Source organism: Colius striatus, chromosome 13, assembly GCF_028858725.1.
Source record: "Colius striatus isolate bColStr4 chromosome 13, bColStr4.1.hap1, whole genome shotgun sequence".
Classification (NCBI taxonomy): Eukaryota; Metazoa; Chordata; class Aves; order Coliiformes; family Coliidae; genus Colius; species Colius striatus.
The window spans coordinates 19,031,141-19,054,776 of record NC_084771.1 but is presented as its reverse complement, the minus strand read 5'-3'; the positions used below and the strand labels follow the sequence as shown (position 1 = coordinate 19,054,776).

At 39.9% G+C, this 23,636-nt stretch overlaps 1 protein-coding gene across 3 annotated transcripts in view; it reads right to left on the bottom strand.

The window, feature by feature from the left end:
* Window positions 1-23,636, bottom strand: part of HDX (highly divergent homeobox) — a 49,487-nt gene that overhangs the window by 20,422 nt on the left and 5,429 nt on the right. For all 3 annotated transcript variants that reach the window (XM_062006849.1, XM_062006848.1, XM_062006850.1), the window contains exons 2-5: window positions 22,768-22,914; window positions 17,380-18,504; window positions 12,098-12,151; window positions 1,726-1,872 (exon numbers count right to left, since the gene is read on the bottom strand). In XM_062006849.1, the coding sequence (XP_061862833.1) occupies window positions 1,726-1,872; window positions 12,098-12,151; window positions 17,380-18,504; window positions 22,768-22,914 (1,473 nt within the window). The remainder of the gene's footprint in view (window positions 1-1,725; window positions 1,873-12,097; window positions 12,152-17,379; window positions 18,505-22,767; window positions 22,915-23,636) is intronic.

The following is a 23,636-nucleotide window of genomic DNA, read 5'->3' as shown; positions in this document are numbered from 1 at the left end:
CACAATGTGATATGCCTATACAGATCCCCAAAATAAATTTAGGACAGATCCTCTAGAGCACATGATGGAAAATACCTGTCCTACAGCTGGGACACAGACAATGTGCCTTAGAGAAAGGACAGCAGGAAACACTGAAGATCTCACACATTCTCTAGCATTAGTTCAGCCCTGTAAGGGCTGTTTGTAAAACAAAAAAATAGTACAGAATGGTGCAGGACTGACCTCCACCTAATTCTTGCTACAATTCTCAAGTCTGCCACACAGAGGAGATGAGGCAGGAAAGATGATGGTAACATCACCAGTTACTATGAAGAAAGTAAATCTTTTTGTCCATTTGTATGTGTTAAATACAGGTTATGCCAGAGAGTCTTAGGTTGTTGATCAGAGTCTATTGCACCTGCCCTGAAGACAACTGCATTTCAAGCAGATGCTATTGAAAGACATACAAAACTTTACACTGTCATCCCGTCTGTGTTCCCTTAACATTCTTACTGGCAAAGTAAGAGAGGTAAAGCATGGCTGTCAGTCTTACTGTCCCGTGAATAAGGTATATCATACTCAAGTCCATTTTGAAATGCTCAAGTGGAAACAGAGTCACCTCTCAAAGTAAACTGAACAGCTTGGAAAATACAGAGCAGCTTTGCACTCTACAAAGAGAAGAGTAATTCTTTTCAGCCTCCAAAAGTACAATTTGTTTTCTTATAATTCACATGTGGTCAGGAAAACAAGCAAGTAAATAACCAGATGAGTGTTCAATAGTGAAAGTAGTTTTGTGATCATTTGGATATACCAACCCAAAAGAGATCTACACAAAAGAAGAGTTTTTAATAAGGGCTCCTAGTTCTGCTTTTGTAGCAATGTCAAAATTCTAAGTAAGAGGCAGAAAACAAGGATGAGGGCTGAAAGGACTCGACACAAGGGTCATGCTTGTTATGAGGGAAAGGAAGACTCTAATCCTGGTTTTGTACTGACTGCAAAGACAGTTGGACTAATTTCTGAATGGAAACATTCTGAGAAATGATACCTCCCCAGTTTGAGAGTGATGATGTATATCTGGTAACTGGGAATACAGTGGCAACAACTGATGCTATACCAAACTTGCCAACCTCTGGAAGAGATGATGTGGAGTGGTTCTCGGGACTCGGGTTATATACACCAGATCTGTACTTTCTAACGCAATCCTTCCTCAACAATACCTGTTACAGACTAACAGACTGAAGTGAGCCAGAATTCCTGGCAGTGCCCTTTGCCCTCAAGCACACCTCAACCCAACCTCAAGACAGTCTTGTACTTGTTTTTCCTATTTTTGAGCATTTTCTTTCATATGTTCACAATGAATTTTTCTTATAAGCATTAATGAGAAATATTTCCCCTCTATCTTTAGAAAGGCTTTTAAAAAAATCTTAATAGCAACTTAAATACCACTTTTTAGTCTTCTAGGACATCCCTGAAAGATGTACCACTTTTACTTAAAATTTTACTCAACGCTAAAGAGAATGTCAAACAGCTCATAGTGGTGCTTCTGCTGCTAATCAATAAGACTCTTACCTGAGGGATTTTGCTATATATAGACTGCAGAAAGAGCAAGAGAGCACTTCCCAACATGGTCATTCATTATGTAATACGTGAAATCTATTTCAAGCTTCCTCATGAAATTTTTAAAGGCTTTCATCTGTCCTATTTTTGCTTCTGCGACAAGATAAGGGAAGACTCTAGATTTCTTACCCGCACTATTTCACAGTCAACATTTAATTCTGCAGCCACAGCTTCAATTTTCTCTCTGCAGACTGAGCCCAGGCTGGTCATGCCATTGTCCCAGTATTTCTTTAGGGTAGCTAAGTCTCGGTCACTAAATTGTGTGCGGTCCTGTAACTGTAAGATAAAAGAAATACTGTTAGATTTTAACAAATTCTGCTCATGCTGTTCATTTAATTTCCAGAGGTCCTGCATACAGTAACACACACATGTTATACTGTCTCCATGGCTTTTCTTCTCTTTTTAACTCTTCCTCAAGAATTATTTTTAAGTTTGTGTTTTTATCCAGGGCAGTACAGAGTTCCCTGGGATTTGCTTTAGAGGCAATGGCAGTGCTAATGTAAGTTTAAAGCACTTCAGCTTTGTTTCAACTCTACCTGATTTTTTTAATGTTTTATCTCATTCTATAAGACCTTACTGAAAATAACTTTTTTTTTCCCCCCCTTGTGCTGTTTACACTCTCCACCCAATTTATGCAAATTATTCCTTAAGGCTTTTCAAGTTTCTCACCCTCCCCCACCTAAAGTTCTTTTATCTTACTGCAAACTACAATACATGCATAATTCAAAGGATTCTGAGTTCCTAAAGGGAATACTTTAATGTTTATTTGGTAAGCTTCAGAGTTTAAATTGGTTCCACTGTTTATTTGTGAGTTCCTTGACTCTTTGTGTACATTTATCAAAATATGTGATAGTGGATTACTGATAAAAGGAGTAACACTGACAAACAAATCCTAGACATTCTACCACTTCTTGAGCTGTTGTAGGCATACACAAGTATTTCCTAGCAGAACTTGGGTTTATCAAAAGCTTTAAGTCTGGAATTTCAACTAAAATCTACAGTTTCTTTATACAAAGCCATGCTTGTCATCTCTCCATAAAAGCAGCAATAAAGTCTGCACTAGGAAGTTGCAGACACATGTCAAATTCGTCGTTATGTCTACAGTTATATTTTGCAAGACATGATAATGCTTTCAGTAGCTGAAATATGTGTTTGCTCACATTTAAACTGTTAGAAGTTAGAAAGAAACAACTTTAAAATGGATTAAAAATATATTTTGCAAAACTAGAACAATTTGACAGTCTTGAACATCTACCAATTTTAATTTTTGTTCACATTCAAAATAACTCCTGCATTTTTCCTCTTTTAAAAATTACTGTTTAGAAGCACTTGAATCTCCTTAAGGTATGAATATAAGACAGGAGTATCAAAATTTTGTCTCCTTAAAATAGTCCCAGATGGTCCAGCAAAAAAAATGTACCAGTTTTATTCAAATATGGTCCATAAACTGCTACCAGGCACTCCCAATTTTTCCTTTGCTATCATGTCATACATTCAAGTACAGAATTAGAGAGGCTGTTTCCATCCTGCCCATCAGCAGAGCAAGGCAGGTGGTGGGGAGGGCCAGCGGGCACACCATGCACGCTGCCCGGAGCAGCTCAGCTCTCCTCTGCTCCTCTGCACCAGGCACCTATTCACAGCCACAGCACACGAGATGCACTCCCAGAGGCACACTGCAGTCTATTTTAATCCAAAAGGAATCCAGCTGGCACATTTCAAGGCTGCTCTAGGATGAGCTAAGTGCAGTAAGTGGACTTCACCTCAAGAGCACCCTGCTGAGCAAAGCTAAATCCATGATGCCCATTCACCCTTAGCAGATGCTGGTTTTCCCTGTACGCCTGACCTGAGCTCCTCTTATCCACAAACCATTTTCAAAGAACAAAAATATAGTTATCTCCTGAATCACTGCAGCACTGTCTCCTCTTAGAGCTGTTGGCAAAATAGTTTGCAACTTTTGAACATGATGAGAAAAGCTTTTGCTCTGCAGTCAGGGAGCAGCAGCCAAGAGCTAAGGAAAGGCAAAAAGGAGCATAATAGCAACACTCAGACTACATGGACAAACAAGTCACTCTGGCCTCTCCTGCTTTTCTCCATGCTTCACAACCTAAAGTATACGGAGGGTTTTTTTAAACAAAGAAAGAGAGAGATGTAGAGAGTTCACAGTGACACAACTTCTGTAGCAGTCCACCACTCACATGGCTTACTGTGACCTGCACTTCTCAGGAAAATAAAGCAGAAAATTTCTTCATATTTAATATGCACAGCTTAAAAAAACCCCCCTGGAGCATGCCACAGAAATCCCCCCTCCTCAGCAGAGGAGTGACATGAAAGGAAATCTGCCTAATATTACTGCAGCAACCCCAGCTAGCATTGTCTTCCCTCACCTAATTTGTTGCAACAGCCAAAGGAGAACAAAAATGAAAGAAAGTGCAGCCAATGCTGGAGCGAGGTCAGATTTCTGCTCGCCACATGGTTTCTTCATTATCCATGAAAGTGCTGCTTCTACTGAAAGGATACAGGGCAACAAAGGTTGCTAATGAAAAAGTTTTGTATTTGTGATATGAAAAAGATCCCATGTTAGACAAAAGACACACAATAACCAAACACAGAGTTGCCAAAGCAATGGTGCTGCAGGATTTTAAGGATTTTAAGTGGAGAGAGTATTGTTCACAGCCTTCGAAAATGTTACTTCAGAAAGCAGTGCCATATCTTTTCCAGTTCAGGTGGATATATGTTAATTCTGATGATCTACTACAAATGCTTTAATTAAAAAATATCAGATAAATCATTATTTAATGGCCTTCACCTCACAACTGCTGTGTAATTTTGCCACAAGACCAGAGTTGTAGAGTCAGTCTCAACAGTTTAGATCAAAGGAGAGGTTTCAAAGTAACTCTCCTGTAGCCCCATTCCCTCAGCCACTTATTGTGTCAAGGGAAAGGGAAAACCAAACAAATAGAGTTTTTGTTTTATCTCCTTGCCAGAAATAATCCCTAATGTTTCAGATGAAAATGTGTACTTTTGCTTTTTCGTTGCTGCTGCAGCTATCGCCACTCCAGGTACTTTATCCTTTCACTCCTTTCCGAAGAGCTCCTGAATCCATCCCCTCCATGAAAGAATCCAGAAAGCAGGAACAAAACTGAGAGGAAAACCAAGTGCATGTAAGTAGGCAATGGTATGAAATGCCACGTGCCCCTGAGGGCTGAGGAGAGCCTGACTGAGAGGCCTGGCTCAACCCACCCTACCAAACTTCGCATACTCTCGGCACTTCTCAGCCCTCTTTGACTTTTCTACTTTGGAGCCTGCACCTCATTTTTCCCTTTGTTTTTTTTCCATCACCACCACCACTGAGTAACCTATTGAACACGGCCAAGCAGGTAGGAATTGAGCCTCTGAGAAGCTGGAAGCACCATCTTCAGAGAGGGACATATTGGCAGCATGAGGACTGTAATACAGCTGGTTGGTCTTTACAGCCATGAAAGACTGAATCCATCAGGTTTCTGGACCTCAAATTTTATCAGTGCTACAAAAGACAGATTTTAAACATTGAAGAGTTCTGATTCACAAAGAAGTTTCTAAAAGGGCAGCAGGTCACTGTATAATAAGTCTCAGCCGTTATGCTCACTAGATATGATTTTCATCAATTTCTTAGGGAACTCACAAACCACTCTGAATTACAACATCATCCTCTCGACAAAGATTATACCTAAGGTTAACTCCTGCATTATAAGCTGCTAAAAAAATTACACAGTGCTTTTACAGAACTCCAGGTCTTTTGTGAGAAAATAAAGGGTAGACCTTCTACACTGAATACATCACTATACTTCCATCGTTTTAGTTAATAACTCATGCTAAATGTCAAAGGAACTGAGGGAACGAGAAGAAAAACCCATAGTCCTATAAATATCGTAACATTCACAGTTATGCATCAGTTAGCATAGGGAAAAAATATCAAAAGATAATACTGAAAAGCCTCACATTTAGGACAATACTTCCCATAGCTGAAGACAAGTCAGTAATTCAGTTCTCATTTTTACTTCATTGTAACAACTATTATGAATGCAATTCTCATTTCCTCTCTTCAGATCCCCTGCTTGATGATTCAAGGCTCAGCTTTATCCTCGGCAGTGTTAACTGTTTGCTGAATTCCTTACATTTACCAGTCCCGTTTCCCATAGTTTGAAAAGCAGAGAGAAGCTCCTTCCAGCAGAAAAGAGACTATCAACTTGCAATGAAAAGCAATCCTTGTGAGCAAATTGAATCAGCAGTTCTGCCGAGCAGAGGGTTAAACCCTGCTTATCCCCTGACCTCTCAAGTGTAATAACAACATTCTTGTAAGAGATGACCCAGTTTATTATAGACGTTCCTGGCAATCTGCCGAGCCTCTTATAACACCCACTGTGCATGCAATATTTGTGGTGCAAATCTGGTGTCTATAATTGGTATGAATAATTGCATTGCAGTGGAGTATCCTTATCCTGGCTTTTATTAGAGCCTGCTTTTTTAGATCAGTTTTTATGCATGAGTTGAAAATGTTACAGGCCACATGCACAAAAGCTACACACAATCTCCAGATTACTAATAAAAGACATGTCAAAATATGAAAGAACTAGAGCTTTAATATAAATGTAGTAAGCAGCTAAGCACTGTACATTGTTAACAAAATTTATTTAAAAAGTTGTGATGCTTAGTGATGGAATTTCTAAGGTAATGGTTGTTTCTAGCAAACAAACCTCTAGCAACAATTTTTTGTCAGTGCCACTCACAAACTCTATCATGAAGAAACAGCATGGAATCTCAGAGAGTAATACTTGTTTGGATATTTTAAAGGTTCTTCCAACACTCTCTAGTAAGCCCGGCAAAGATGTTTCTTACTTTAGGTTACTCTAAATAACGTGTCCAATCTCCTTTTAAGCCAATCTAAAGCTAGCTTGATTTGATACCTACTCTTATACTGGAACAAATCAAGTCCATATCTGCGTCTCCAGACTTTCCATATTAAGGCTCTCCATCACACTCTTCCACTCCTTCCCAGTCATCTCTTTTCAAGTCTTAAGAGATACAGCTCATTTGGTGGTTCACTATATGGCTGTTCTGTGCCTTTGATCACTGGGACTACCTCTCTGTTCTATTTTGGGAGGAACTGGAAGATCAGAAGTGCATAAAGCATTCAAAGTATGAACAAATCCAAGATTTTTCTGTACAAGCACAGTGTTATTTTGCTTTGTTCACCACTCCTAATGACATCAGCATTCAGCTCTCTGAACTCTGACACACTTAACATCTAACTGATCTGTCCAGAGAATTATCAATTCATACCTCAAGATCTGATTTGTGGAATATAACAGTTATTTCCAAATCAGTCATTCTACATTTGCTCCCCCTTTCCCATCAGCCCCATTTAATGTCATTCTTACTCCTCAGCTCACTACTTGATTTCATTTCCTGTACAGAAGTTCTGAAGGTGTGCATTTTCCCTTAACACCACCAACAAACTGAATCTCTTTAAATCTACGCCAGATTACACGTTCCTTTGGTTTGAGGTTTTAAATTGAGGTTTCACAATGGTCACAAAGCTGTCTCCCATTTCAGTGACAACCAGTCTGCTGCCCCAGAACCAGTAATCCTGCTGCTTTGGCTGGACACTGATGCTCACACACAGTTTATGTTGCCCATGCAGGAACAGTGCAATTGGAAGCACCTTTGAAAGAACTGTACTTTCTGAAGATGGGCACACTGTATGGATCTCCTCACAGTAAAGCCCTGAAGACACCCAGGCCATACATGATTCTCCCCAGGGAAAATAAAAAGAGGAAAGGCAGCTGGTGGCCACAATGACCAGGGTGATTCAGAGAGCTAATATCTAGATACTGCCTTTCCCTGGGTCTTGAGAGTTGTCCTCTCAGCCCATGAGCATATAAGCACCCATCACAAGATACCTTCAATCTGTTTAGGATGAAGAAATGCACCTGGAAGCCCCTAAAAAAGCAAATGACTAGGAGAGAGTCGCTACTGCCAGCTTCAGAGTAGAAGACATAGTAGCAAACTGCACAGCCTTGAGGCAGAAAGGTGTCTGGAGAAGGACTGCAAGCCAAACAGCATCTGAAGGCACCCTTAAACTACCACTGCTAACAATAGTGCACAAACAGTTAGGTTTCTGGAGAGAGACTTTTTGCATCTTTTCCTGCTGGTGCAGTAAGACTGAAGTTTGCTATGATGGAACCAGGACTGAAATATTTCATAGTACCACAGCTTGAAAAGAGTTGTAACTGCTTCAGCACTCAGCCAAAACTACACACATTCTGTAAATATGTGTTTCTAAACCAAGCACAGTTAAGAATTAAAAAAGAGAGAGAAAAAAAGAGATATCATTGTGATAGAATAGTCTAGCCAACAATTACACTCTTAAACCCCAGCCATCTCAGTCCACAATTTCCAAAAGCAACCTCCACACAAACTGACAACTCACCTTTTGTCTTGAGATTGTGAACTAGTTTGTTAAATAGTGAACGTTTGGCCTCAAAGGAAACTGATTTGTAGACAGTAATTATCATGACTCTTACTTAATCTTTAAAGGTTTTCCTTGTACTTGACCAGGAAGTCTGTTATTCCAATTTCTGTCCAGTTATGACCTATTACCAGCTTGCAGATCACAGCATCCACTAAGTCTAGGAGATCTGTAGAATTTAGGTGCAGCATTTCATGTAATAAAAAGACTCGTTTTTGTCTGAAACTATGCTAAGACTTGTCTTCTCTTTGCACTAACTGCAGGATTGCTGTTTGGAGCAGTGAAGAGGTGCTGTTCTCAGCAAGATCACGAAATGCTATGTGTGTTATTGTTAATATTTACATTTGCTGCTAAAGTGAAGTTATGCAGTGAGATATTTCACAGGAGAAGAAAAACATTAACCAGTTATCTAAATGACGTAGAAGGTACAAACAAGGACAGCATTCACAGCTCAGTCCTGTGGAGATCTTCAGGTTGGCTCATCTGTCTTTCTTGCTGAAGGCTATCTTCCTCAGACATGTTCTAAGCAACTTGACTAAAATAGTTTTCTTCCTTCTGTCCTTTGAGGAGAGGAACACAGACAGGTGAAGAGACCTTCACAAGATTGTGTGGTATAGTTCTAAAACAAAAGGTACAACTGAGGTGCACTTTGACTTTAAGTAGATTTAATCCCTATAGGTGCTTGTTTTACCTTCAAAGCCACTCGAAGATATTTTTTCTCCAGCACACATAGGCTTACTGTGGCAGCCAGCATTTTCCATGAGACTTTTAGACCACAGTCCAATGAGGTATTTTCTTTAGTAGTTCTGTTGATGTATCTCTCCTCCCTGCTCCTCTGCACTCAACCCAGCTGTGTTTCCCATGCCAAGAGATGTACCAGCAAAACTGGTGGCAGTTCTCACACTGAACTTGGATGAGAACTCCTTTACCTGATTCCAAGTTTGCCTACTGTATTCTTTCTGTGACAGACAGGACTTAGAGGGGAACACTTAAAAAACATTATCTCCAGAATTTTATTCAAAGGGGCAATGTTGAAAGAACAATTGAAAAATCAAAATTCAGGACAGGAATGCTCCACTTATTTCATGCCAGACTGAGGCCAGAGAACCCAAGCCAAAGCCTTAGGCAAATTCAGATAATCTGGCCATAGCAGAGGTTCCATCAAAGTGCACAAATGTACTATTTAAAAAGGTATCAAAGACATCATTACAGTGCAGTGTTGCTCCAGGCAGGGAGGAAATACAAGACCAGCTTCTCTGTGAGTGTCTCCACTGAGGGCAGTGATCCCTCAAAACTCTGTGAATTGGCCCAGATGTTAACACGAAACACAAGTTTCACTTCAAATACCATCCAAAATACACACACTACATACCATATGATTTACTGGGAATGGTTCTGAAGGGTAAAGGGCACAAAAAATTCTAAGACCATAATCTGCTACCTTAAAGACTTTGTGTTGGAGACTCAATATTAAGACCATTAGAACCATTTGTAATTATAAATTAAGAAAAAGAAGCAAAATCAAATCCATGCTCTCCCCTCAGACTGAAACTTCACAACTAAGCCTGGCACAGCTTACCAAGAGTCAACACCTACCTGACAAATGTTTGTCATAGTTAGAATATCATATTACTACCATAAACACTAACCATGCTGCTAACACATCAGATGATACACAACTTATGCACAGTTAGGATATTCAAGACTTTATTGCAAGGACAAAAGTGAAGCTACTGGTTAAAGAGAATTAAAAGGAGGAAAGTATCTTCACTGCTATTTTTGAATCCTTGTTATCCTTCCATCACCCTGTGAAAAACCAAAAATCAATGGATTTGTAAAGGCCAATGCACTGCACATGCACCATGACAGAATACAGAACTCTGTAATTTCCAGAGATAGTCTCATGAATAACTGAGTGATATTTCTAGACTAATATTCATTAACAGTAGGGATTACGTCACTTTATAGCATAGCTGAGCAGACTAGAAAAGAGTTTCTGCAGAAATGCACAGTTTTTATTTGTCTCTTGATGCAGTTGAAGGACAGGGCAAGGAAAACAAAACATCAAGGCAAAAGATTAAAAATTCAGAGCATCTAAAAGACAATCTTCTTCATTTTAAACAAAACACAGATTAGCCTTTATACTGTTTGAATGGCAGTAATTGCCATAATCACAGTTCTACAGCAATATCCATTCTATTTCTGTTCCCTCACATTCTTTCTTCAAAAGAATTTCACATTTAAACTGAAGTTTCCTAGGACGTAAGAGGTTTTTCTCTCTTTTTATTGTCTCACACCTGTGTGTATACAGCAGTTTTAGAGTGTCAGCTCCTAAACCTGTCTCCTTAAGAAAACTAATTATGCACTGAAATCGGAGAAAGTGCATCCACGAATCTGGAAACTGATGTTGCCAAAGTGGACTCTATTACCCAATGGGCTTTATGCATTTTATTGATTAAAAAAGAGACAGGAGTGAAGTTCTAAGGAAAAAGAACTCCCTAATAAATAGATCTTAAAGTTACTGCAGAAATTTCTTTGACAGCTTGTGTCAGCTATCCAGCATGACCACCATGCCTCCACAACCTAACTCAGTGTTGGAAAGTTGGCGACAGCATCATGCCCCACTCCCTTCACTGTTCCTGATGCCTACTTGGAGCTGGCTCCAACACTCATCTGACCCTCAGTAAGTACATTCAACTCACTAAAGACAAACTCAGCAGAGGAATATGTATCTGACATACTGACAGATCAGATGCTTGACCTGGATTACCTTGCAATTAGATGCTAGCAGCAGTACTCCAGATGGGCAGGGCACCAGCAGGGAGAGGGGGGGAACCTCTCCCTTTCAATACTGATGTGCTGAGAAATCAGCTCAGCCAAACAGTGAAACTGTACTCTAGGACACTCACCAGCTGCTTAGTGCCTGAAAAGGTCATTAAGTGGCAGAGGGAAGGTGTCTTCCAGAAAAGGGCTACATTTTAAAAAGGCTACTCAAGAGAACTAGGATTTGGAGAAAAAAACAAGTGGATTGAGCAACAACAGGATTTGTATCACAGTACTGGCTCCTCTGGGAGATGCTCTTATGAAGTGCTCTCCATATAAACTGAAATAAGTGATACTACCAAAGGCTGCAGAAACTAGAAGTGTGACACAGTTGAGACTAGCAAATGTCTAAAGGAAAACACAACTAATGTGACAGTCTTTAGAACCCTACTTACATAGGCAATGCTACCAAACTCCTACCTTTTGCAGACTAAACAGAACAAACAAAAACAACAAAAAAAGGAAAAAAGTATGTGGCACAGCAGAGAGGAGAAGGCAAGGAAAGGTTTTTCCATTACCTAGCCATCATTGCCAAAGCAGCACAGACACTGACAGTCAGTGGTCTGGGGAGATAAGTTTAGCTATCACAGTAGCCATCTCCCTAGGTATTGCTTCCAGTACAGTCAGACTAATACACGACAGTCTCTGGAAAGCCTGGCTGGTTTGGAGTCATTTGTGAATTGAGGACACCAACCTGCCTGATTCTGCCTAATGTGAAATGACAGATATGTGGATAAAATTAGACTTGATAAAGTTGCCACAGATAGCATGGACTGATTCTGTGCATTGGCAAAGTAACTGAAGAGAGAGTTACTCTTAAGTATTCGGTTCCCTCAACAGTCGTTTTATTCTCAGTATAAAAACATATTCTGAGCTCTAACTCTCAATCCTTATAAATCCAGATGTTACATTTCAGCTAATAGCACAATTCATGCACCTAGGCCATTACTTGACACAGGATTATGACTTTGACCTGCTTTTAAAGATATTAATCAATTTTACATTAACTGGAACATCTTATCTGCAGACAATGTTTGTAATAGCAAATGCATAAAGGAGAAAAAACCACCACAAAAGGTAACCAGAACTGAAATGTAAAGAAAATGTATGTTTATAAACTTTCCATTCCTTCACTTGATAGGTTAGATACTTAAATGGAAACATACTTACTGCTCTTTTTCTGGAACAACCTGTAATCCAAGGCACAGTAAGGTTTCCTGAAATCTGCAGGGGGGAAGGAGAAAACAGAAAAGAAAACAGTAACAGCTTAGGTTGCTATACCTAATATGACTAGCTTTCACAATACTTAAATATCATGCATTCAGTTCTGATAGAATGTCTTTAAAACTGGTCCAGACTTAAAAGCTAAACAGTCACATTTAGCTTTAATGTTGTGAGGCTAAAAACCCCACCATTTCTTTGTGAGAAGGTAAGATAACATAATGGCAACTTGGGTGTTTCTGTACTTTTGCTATCTGAAAATTTATGTTTCAGAACACAAGTTTTCACTTTCAATCTGTCACAAAACTGGTAAGATCAAGCAGAGTGGAGTCAGAGAAGGGCCAGTTCCTGACAGAACTGCCACCATGTATTTTCCAATTACATCAGTTAAGACTTTCAGAAAAACATACTGTCCCATTAGTAACTGAGCTGGTAGTGCCAGATGTTAAGGACTTGCTTAGAAACAGAAACACTAGGGATATCAGGTTGGAGGAGGAAGGGGAAGGGCTATGAAGGCAAAGGTTAGCTGCTTGGATTCCCATCGCCTCTCCCTCATTCCCAGAGGTAAGACTTTATTAAACGTCCATCTTGGACTATTTTTCCTGGCCTTCCGACATGTGTCACAGTCTGCAATATTTTAGGCTTCTTTAGAATTCTGTGTTCATCTTCTGCTGCAGACGAGCAATGCTTGAGAGACTAAACACAGCTCTTGAGAGATTAATCAACCTGAAGTCATTACACACACTATATATGTGAGGAAGAAAGATCTACACACTTCTGCTGACTGTATCAAACTACACTAATAGCTTTTGTATTTGCAAAGTGCTCTGCTAATGAATCTTGCAGCATGAGCATAACCAAATATAGACTACCTGGTACAGTTTGTCTAGTGTACAAGCATATAAGATACTTTTGTTCTCCAAGCTTTTAGCTGGAAGTGCTTGGAGGTTACCTAAGGTCAGACAGCTTCTCATGACAGCACAAAGCAGATTGAGGGGGGCTAGAAATAAACACCTTTCTCTCCTAAGGGCAAGTCTACATCATCTTTTGTGTCTAAAACATTAAGCTCAGTTTCACACACGAGTTATACACAAGTTATGTCTATTACAATTCTATATCCAACCAACAGCTTCCCACCACAGAATCCACTGTAAATGCATCCTCAGTATCCACCCAGACACCTTCTCTCCACAAACTTAAAGAGAGGCTACAGAAAAAAAGTGTTCTTCTATGTGAATGAAGCAATCAGTCTGGCAGAGTATAAATGGTTACTTGGAAGACAAATGCACACAAGTTCTGTCAGGTATGATGCCAAATACAATCAAGTTTATCTCGGTGTAGATACCTGAAAGATAACATGCATGAGAGCATTGACAACTGACTTTATGAAAAAGGCACAAGGAGTGGATGTTTATTTTTTTGAGTGAAATGAACAGTTATCCTGCATCCATAGGTGTAACTCCAGTCCTAGCCCCACTGGGACAGCTGCTGTGAGTTCCAAAAAAATGACAATCTTTCAGATTGTCTTGGAAAAGATACTGTCTCAGAAATGGTAACTCTGGCACATGCTAGAGGAGGTTATTGGATACTGCCAATGCTGTACCTTAAATAAAGCAGCTAGACTGTACGAGGTCCCTACCTGATCTTTTCTCAACTGACCTGTAGATTCCCTGTCCCAAATACAGTGCATTGGAGCAAACCAAAAGCCCCAACCCAGTCCTGGGTGCTCTGTGCCCCAGCATTACTTGAGGCCTTACACAGTGCCTTTTCAGCCTGCTCACAGCTGTTGTCCTCCCCAGAGCACCAGAAGTTCCCCCCCGTTACGCAGCTAGAAGCGCTTCAACTGAGAAATAAAGCAGAGGAACTCCTGTGACAAAGGTAACTGCTGCTCTTTGAGTGTCAGGAAACCCTTTGTGCAAGTCTCTTCAGCGAAGACAACGTTGCTTGCCCTAGCAAAAAGCTGTGCTGCCCAAAGTTAGCAAGAAAGCCCTCCTCTTGTCTTCAAAAGTCTCTAGGGAAGTAATCACTTGGACATATTGGAAAAGATAAAGTCTCACTTCCTGAAATAACGCAAACTTGCAGTTCATTCCCATAAAGCAGTATCCTTACGTGAATCTTAAACATATCTCTGTCTTATTCTGATGTCATGGCTGCAAGGCTTAGGATTTCCCTTGAAGAAGGCAGGCTAAACTATACACACTGAAGCACAGTTATCTAACAAAGTAATTAAAATAGACATACTTTCAACAGCATTTTTGTCCCTTAGAGCTAGAGGGAGGAAACCAAGCCTAGACCACGACTCAGCCTGGAGGACCAGTCACAAGAGTCTCTCTAGTTCAATATGCTTAAAGCCAAACGAAGAGAAGTAAGTAGGTTGAACAATTTGTTTACTGAAACTGCTCAGGCATTAAAATTACTTTATTAAATTTACTCTTAAGTTACACTAACATGAATTTGATTAATTGAACCAGTAAGGAAGCTATAACTAATTGCTAATTAGATACCCCACCAATGTACAACAGTAATTACTTCATCAAAACACAAATCACACAGCTTTGACTTTGAAGAAGCATCTGCTTGGATGTTTAACTGCTCCAAAAATCATGTTGCTCAGGTTTAATCTGTTTTTAAGTTTAGGAAGATTTCCCCAAGTTTAAGGGTTTGTTTTCCTTTGCTGATGGAGAAATTGGCTAAACATGGGCAATAACATTAACAGAAACTGACAACACACAAAAGTGTCATCCTGCATAAGTCTAAAAGAATTCTGACAGCATCTGTTACAAAATCTACATCTCAGGAAGTTTAGTGCATAAATACTATTAAGCTATAAGGGTTATGTCTACATGAAATAGCAGTCACGCTGGACTTAAGGGGAGGATTTGACAGAGGGAGTTAAACTGGTGCAGAACCGATGATTTTGACAAAATAGGTTATCAGCCTGGCAGGGTACAGTATTTGTTACACATGACTTTGAAAGCAGTAGGTAAAATTTTCTTGTCAACGTGATAAATGAGTGTTGGAAGTGTTACTGTCATACACTAACACCTCTTAAGATACAGGACTTACTTCTGCATTGTTCTGGAATGTGCTAAAAAACTCTCAGCAAGGAACGCAATGATCTGGGGAAATCAGCACCATCCATTTTTACAAGGTACTACAGATCTGGCCAGGCTGTAGGACACTATTCTTCTGCAGCTTGCACAGGGTCATGATGCTACATGCCCTGACCCCACAGCTCTTGCCCTCCCTTAAAAAGTCTCTAATACTGAAGACTGTCATCTCAGAGGTTCACAGTGTGCGTGTGTGCAGCAATAAGTGAATTAATAACAACCTGTTCAATTTTTCCAAGGTTTAAAACTCTATAAGGGTAAGGGATAATATAGGGAACAAGAGTTTCCTCAATCTAAGCTGCATTCCCAAATCCCAAGAACAGGGTTTCTGTGGGACAGGCATGGAAATCAAATAGGGTGCAGATGAATTCCTTGTTTATAAAAAAAAAATAGGTATGCTATTATAAATGGGAAAAAAAGGAAAAAGAATCCCCCAAAGATACGGAGATCTCCTTGTTCTGATCCATATCATGCCACATGAACATATAAAGTGTCACCTGTTCTAGCTGTTTAAAAAGACCCTGTCTCTACCCACGAAAAAACACAAATGAAAGTTATTTCAAATTTCATTAAAACATTTTTAAAAGCTGTAAGAAATATATCTCTCTGATGCCTCAAACAAGTACCAAGAGCACACAGCTGGAGGTATCAAAGAAGTATTTCACGTCATGAAAGCTAAGGAAAAATTTATTGAACAGATGTGCACATTTCCAGCTTTTCTTCTATGAAACTGCAATGTCAAAAGTAAAGAGCATTTAATGAATTGTATAACTTCAAGGAAGAACAGTAATATAATACCAGCAGACTGTCAGAGAGAAGGGAGAAAAGGACAGAACAGTTTGTCTAAAGTGCTCAGCTTAGAAAAGGCCATAAGTAAGCATTGCAGATGTCCGTCCCATCGACTACACAGAACCCATTCCAAAGTAAATATGCTCCTTAAATCTCAGGTTTATCAAGAAAAGCACTAATTCTGATGAAAAGTGGCACTTACTTGGACTCAAGAGCTTTTTTTCCAATCCTTACATGAGATAGGAAGAAGTCAGAAAAAAGAAAAACACAACCCCCCCGCAAAAACACTTCACAAAGTATCGTTCCCTGTGCCAGGGAACAATGCACAAAAGAAGGTGGTATGTAGTTCACATGGTTCAGTTTCAGGATAAAATAAAAAGGTAATAGCAGGCAAATGCACAAAGGGAACTCTTAAGACTTCTCATGTCACTCTTAAGACTTCTATCTCGGTGCCTCTAGACTTTTTCATGCCAAGTGGTATAAAAATCCATTAAAAAAATCAATTTGTATGTTTCCTGCACAACTACCTCTACTCTAGCTACAACAATAAAAAACTAAGTGTGTCAGTGCTGTAGCTTCTAACATCTTTTAATTCTTCAATTATCTGCATTTGATTTTCCCCTCACAGTGTCACTGAGGGACTCCCATTAGAGGATGAGGAAATAATGGAACTGAATGTAAACCTGACATTAGAATTAGATGATGTGGAGAGGAAGAATATTTGTTCACTTAGTGCCTCACATCATCTTAACTACCTCGCAGGAGATCCTAATCCCTAACAGAAAGCAAGTCCATGAGACTGGCAGCTGCACAGGGAGTACAGGCAGTGCTGATTGAAGAGCTAATCTGAGCTGACACTAATCAGGGCAAGGAACTGTACAGCACACAAACGATGGCAGAATCCCACGTCTGCACACAGCCACATGTGAAGGGTGTCTACAGAGGAACAACCAAAGGCCTGGCTGTGACGTGCTGGCACAGGCTGGAGCATGTATTAGCAGTTGTCAGTGTGATCCTGTTGTAAACCAAAGTTTAGCTACTGAACCTATGAAGCTCACACTGATCTTTAATATACAGCTACGCTCTGCAGCCACAGGCTTGGCTATAGTGGTAAGATCCCTACCATACCATAGTCCTGTCTGCACTTTTGGTTAAGAAGGAATTACCTCTGCTGAAAGACATGAACAGAGTATCACCTGAAGAAAGGTGAACCTATTGCTAACTAGCTACCAACTTCCAAAGAAAACAATACTTAATCTACAACTTTGTCTTCATACTTAATCTACAATCTTGTCTTCAAGGTTTGAAGACAGAGATACATTGACAGATTACCTGGTAATTATTTTGGTTTTGTGACAGCCTCAGTTGACTTGAAGATGTGAAATGTGGAGAAAAGGAACTTCTCGATGGATTAGCACTGTTATATAATGTACTGGATGTGGTATGTAATGAGGTCCGTGCAGGCAAGTGGTAGTCTCTGTTATGATACAGAATACTGTCAGGCATGTCCCTGGCATTCACCATCTGTGAACTACAGCTCACATTTCTTCCTGGCCCAGACAAGGCTGCACTTTGGTTCTCTACCCGAATAGAACTGCTGCTTTCACAGTATCTTGAATAGCTTTGTATTTGTGCTCCCATGGATGCCAGCTCTTCTTCTCTAGCATACTCATCATCCACGTCTCCAGTCTCCATGGCGATGGACAGACAGCTGCCCTCCCCCGAGCAGTGCTTTGGCGCGGCACTTCCTCCCACCACTCTTGGAGGTTGATCCGTAACCGCCAGCGAAAACACTTCGCGGATTTCCAGGTTTTGCGTGCTACAGGAAGGGTCCCTGGTATTAGCCCTTTGTCCAGGGGGCATGTGGGATGTAAGAGCTGTGTGGTCTGGTTTTTGTAACCTTTGACATCCCAGAGGTTCAGCTTTACAGGGCCGGTGGCATATCATCGGTTTCTGAGGTAACACCAACTCTGCGGTCTGCACCGAGGAGCCACCATAGCTCTTCTTAGTGTGACTATATATGGAGTTGGCAGAGTTCAGTACACTGGTTTGCCTAGATAAAATAATAGTCTTTTCCCCTACTAATAGGGAAGCATTTTTACAGTGTGGTACTTGTCGTCCTATAGGGATGTGCTGCTGCTGAAACTCTGTATCACTTTTTCCTGGTAATCGTGGAATAGAGGTTTTATGTATTTCTGCCATCGAAGCACTTGTCTGTTTGGTGGCTCCTTGCCTACTGGACGAACTAGCAGGACTGTATATACCAGTTACTATTACATCGTTATTAGAAGAGGTCCAAGAAGACTGCTGGCTTTGGGATCGAGCAATATTTACCACATTTCTAACTGCTGCTTCTGGAGGTACTGAGGGAGTAGTAGGGACAGTCCCTGGGGGAGTGCCACCAGACTCTACAGCACTCTTGCTGCTCATCTTTCTTCGTTTATTGCCAACCCACGTCTGCAAACAACAAACAACAACGACAACAAACACAAAACAAAGCATTAAATAAGCAGAAAAAAATGGCAGTTCCATTTTTTTTAAGTAGATCTGATGAAACGTTCAGTGTTCAAGTTGAGACCTAAGTTTACAAATATGTAAATCATTTACTGATTATGTAGCATCTGAACAATACAGGGTAGAAATCCATCCCTCTCCTGCTTGGGATTCACTTACTAATACAGGTGAGAACCCTATTCTCAATATTAAAGCCCCAGAGTCTCAAAAATCCCGAGACTATATCATGCCTCCTGTCTCAAAATCACCTTGAAAACTTACTTCATTGACACCACTCTGAATAACTCTCCAAAATAAAAGTTTTTAATATCTAGCACCTTGGGATGCAGAACCATCACTGAGGGACACAGTTAAACTTTTGTAACCACATAACTGAGAGATAGAACCTTCAAAACTGCTTGAACAGAAAACTGACAAGTCCTGAATTTAGATGAGAGGAAGAAAAAGAAGAACTCCTTTAGACAACTACAAAACAATTTTGTGCAGTATTCAGACCTATGGACTAATCCTCCTCTGCTACCTGCACAAATCAAGACCTGGTGTCAAAACCTGTTTTTGAAAGACATTGATAGACAAGATCAGGATGATCAGGATTAGATTCCAACAGAAGTTTGTCATTATGGACATTTCCTAAAGTGACAATGACAGTAATGGTTTTGTATAAAAGACAGTAGAGGAAAAAAGTATTTAAGAAACACAGGTACTATGGCTGTTGTTCACTTAAAATGGCAAAAAATGTATTGCTATTTTAAAGCACACAGGAAAGCCTGCCCTGCAATCAACATGTTAAGAGACAGCTAAAAGAACTGAAGGGGAAACATTAACTCCATTACTTTAAGATAGAATTAATCTGATAGAAGCCTCAGCTCTAACACTGGAAGTGTAAGCATCATCTAAGTATTTCTGGCAATTTCCATGATCAGAGAGACAAGACTTGCTCAATTCCTGCACCACAGTGTGTCTCCAGTGAATGTGAAGGCATAAACGAGCAGGATACAAGAGCCAAAGCACAAAAAGCTCTTGCATCTGCTTATGTTAGCTGTTCAATGGATCTGATAGGCATCCAGCGATATGGTAGAACAGTTTTCTGCACCACTCTGGACATCATCTGCTGTACACCTGAACCCAAACCAAAGCAAAACCTCAGCATTCAGCGACCTAAACCAGTTGATTTAATCAATAAATACCCTAACCTCATAACAACTGAACCGCACTAAGTACCTGTCTTGGGTTTCCACCTCATCACAGGAAAGGAGGAAAGTTTTCTTCACATACCAATACCTGCTAAGGAAGTAAACAGAACTTTCTACAGCCCTGCCATGCAGAACTATGCTGAAGTCTCCATTCCATACTACTCATTTTTGTTGCCCAGTTTTACAAAATGCCTAATTTGAGGCATGATGTGTTGCATGCACTAAAATCTCAGTTACCCAGTGATAAAATTTTCCTTCTCAAAAGCACGTTTCAATACAGAAAGTATAGCCACAGACCTCAAGCCATTTCTTTTATTCCACAAAACAAACTTTGAAGATAAATTTTATTTTTCTGTAATTTCTGTTCAGTCAGTAAACTGTCAAGATAGAAACTATGACTAGAGACACTGCAAATTTTGAACCAGGAAAAGATTTCATGTCAAATTTTTCCAAAGTTTTCCCTCATAATTTTCCTAAAAAGAAATTATTTTTAAGAAGTGTAAATAACTTAGTGGCACTACTACTCACTTGGGATTAAAGTACAGTTTCATGAGACAGCATAAGTCAAATTTGCCACTGCTGACAGAGTCCCGTTCTCCTGACTATATCCCTAGCTTGTTGCTCCCACCGAAGCATCCACCTGAAGGATCAAGGAGCATAATTCCCCTCAAAAAGCACACAACTGAATTAGCCAAATCAGAAAAGAACAGAGGTTTTGGTAAGATTAGCAAATTTAACTGGGTTGCTCTGAAACTGGATAAATGTGAGATACTATCAGCACAAGAAGAAAGAATTGCACTGCTGGGAGAAAGGAAAGGCTACAAATGCTCCCATTTTTAGCACCGAGAAGAATTATGTAAAGCTATATATTTGGACTGAAAGGGAAGCTCCACACTGTTACTAGCTTGATAGCTATAGTATTGATTTGGGATGTGACAAAGGAGCTGTTAAGTAAAAAATATCTTAAGGAAAAGGACATGGATCTTGGTTTCAAACAAGCTTCCCAACTAATAAGTTTCAGAAGCACTTTCACTAACACTGGAAGCATTACTGGAAGCTTCCAGAAGAGATGCCACATCAAAAGTCCAGCTGTTAAGAAAACTACCTGGAATTTAAGAGACCCTGACTTTATATTGCCACTTTGGATAAGGCAGAGCTGGAACTTCAGACTGTCCGCCAAACCAGATATACACCACAGAGGGACTGTCAGGAGTGCCTTGCTGTTAGTTTTGACCAGAAAGTCAATCTTAAACCTGATCACAATCTTTTAAGAGGTGTAAAAGAATAACAAAGTTGTAACTCTTTTGATACTTGCTGTTGCACTATGGGCAAAATCCCACACCAACTCCCTGGTCACTGCACCCAGCACTCAGTGATACTACGAAAATCAGACTTGGAGAACTTTAGGACTTTACGAAGTCACATTGCTCATGTTTCATGTGAAGACAAAAAGCAACCAGCACAATCGTGCTAATATTAATGAACAAAACCAGGCCATTCAAACCAGACACAGGCTAGAGTACTTCTCTATTAAATTTGAAGAGGGGCCAAGCATTTTTGCCAGGAGTAACTCTCCCCCATGCCCTAATTTTGAAAGGGTGAACATATTTTTACATATCGCAGTAATAAAATCTGTAGAGGTTTACATCTAATCATAAATAGGGCTTTTCTTTTTTCCAACCCAGCTCACAACTGGAAAGACTGGATGTAGTTGTATAGGACACAGCTACAGAAATCCTGATTCAGGGAAAGAATATATTCTTGGAGTTATGGAAAGCAGAAAGGAGGGGGAGGTGAAGAAAAGAAAGGTAAGATCATGCAGAAATATGACAAATGCAGGACAATGCTGGGTCTGTTTCCAGCACACTTCACAAGCAGGAAAGAAGTTTAAGTCTTGCAAATAAGGGCTCAGTAAGAGTGGAAAATTAAAGGAAACCGGCCACGATACATCAGTGCAGTAGGGGAAATGGTCAGGGAAATGAAGACTGAGAGAGGACTGCAAGGAGAGGAGAGACTGGTTGCTTCCTTTAGGTCCTTCAATCAGAATAAAAATAGAAAAACAGGCCCTGACTGCATCATCAGCAACCAGGTTCCTGTTACAAGTGTTTGTCTTCAGGAAGTTTGAATTTCTGGCTGACTTTCAGAACTTTGCACCACAAAAAAGTACTTTGAGGGAAGGGAATCCAGGTCGTAATTAGGGGGCAGGAAGGGTTGTTGTCAATACACTACTGGTACACCACTTAAAAAACCCCTAAACTGATCTGTGTTCTTCCTCATCAGCGTCTAGTGTTGCAGCAACTCCTGGTAGCTGCACTACCCCTGTTATTTTTCAGCCAGTGCTTCATGTTTTCTATTTCTGCTCTTAGACAACAGCCATTTTGTTGTCTAGTGTTTCATAAAGGGATTATTATTTCCCTTCCCATGGAATTCATAGACTTTGCAAGAGCTCCTGTTAGCAGTAGTGACATTCCTCTTTCATAAGGAAAGAATGTATTCACTGTAAATAACCACGAGGGACCACAATATTTATGATTGTGACATGGAACACAAGTGTGAGAGCATGTTGAAAGAAATACTTTCACAATTATTCCTCCAGATACATTAGGTTATAGAAATTTGTTTAACTTAAGAATAGTTTCCTTATAACATGACCTTTCTTTGATATGATACATTGCACAAGGTTTCCATAGGGCAAACTAATTTGCAATTTAATAAATAATTTTTTAAAACCCAAACCAAAACACCATCAACAAAAGACAACCAACCCCAAACAAACAAGCAAACAGATTCACTCCTTGTGCAATCCAGGCTTAAATACAGCAATCATGTGAAGGCATTTCAGCAAAAACAAGCTATAAACAGGCTCTCTGGATACAAATGAGCATGTCACGCAGGCATACTGAAGTCTAAGACAAGTACGAAGTGAGAGACTCCAGTCCTCTACAGATATTTTATGTAAAGAAATGAATGTGTATAATTTAACATACAAAATTTGGAAGGCCTCAGTACTTACCCTGACTACACTGAAGTCCAGTTTAGTTTCTTGTGCACACTGTAATATGAGCTGAAAGCAATTTTTACTTTGATTTGTCATTCCATTTTCATAATAACGCTGCAATATCCTTTGTTGTTCTACAGTAAATACAGAACGCAGATTCATCTAAAAATAAAAGAAGATACTCTGAAAGTTGGAATAAAAACTGTAATACTTGCAGAATGCACAGGCTCTCATTTATGCTTGTGATAACACTAAGTGTTGAGATCTTTTCTTTACAGAGTCCTTTACCAGTACTTTTACTTACTTTCCAAAAAAACCTGTTATAGTCAAGCATTAGAGATTGATTCCTTTGTGACAGACTCAAGTTGAAGGAGTGAACTACATGTTTGGAACAACACTGACAGCCTTTTATGAACAAATAAATATTACATTGTGCTGCTAGCTCCAAGAGCCTCTAGTTTCCAAGAAAAAGTTTATCCTTTAAAGAAAAAAAAAGAAGAAAAAGTAAAGGCATCAGGCAAAACAGAGGAACACCAGCAGGTCCAACAAGGCAAGTCTGTTTCCTCTCCCCTACCAAAACAACAACAACAAAAAAAGACAAAATCTGAGATAAAATAAAGGTGGCTGTTTGGCACAAGTAAAGTTTCCACTGTCTCCACCTTCAGACAACCCTACACTCCATTATGGTTCATCATGCTGCTTCTGCTGCTGTACCAGCACTGGCTCTTCCCAGCTGCAAAGTCAGAGATCAAGAATCAGAACTGAAGACGAACTCAGGGCAAGAAAACCCAAAGAGAGAGGCTTTAGGCAGTTCTGATCCAGTTGACTGCAATCCTAATGCTCTAATATTAACACGAAGGAGGGGCCACCCAAATCACAGCCTT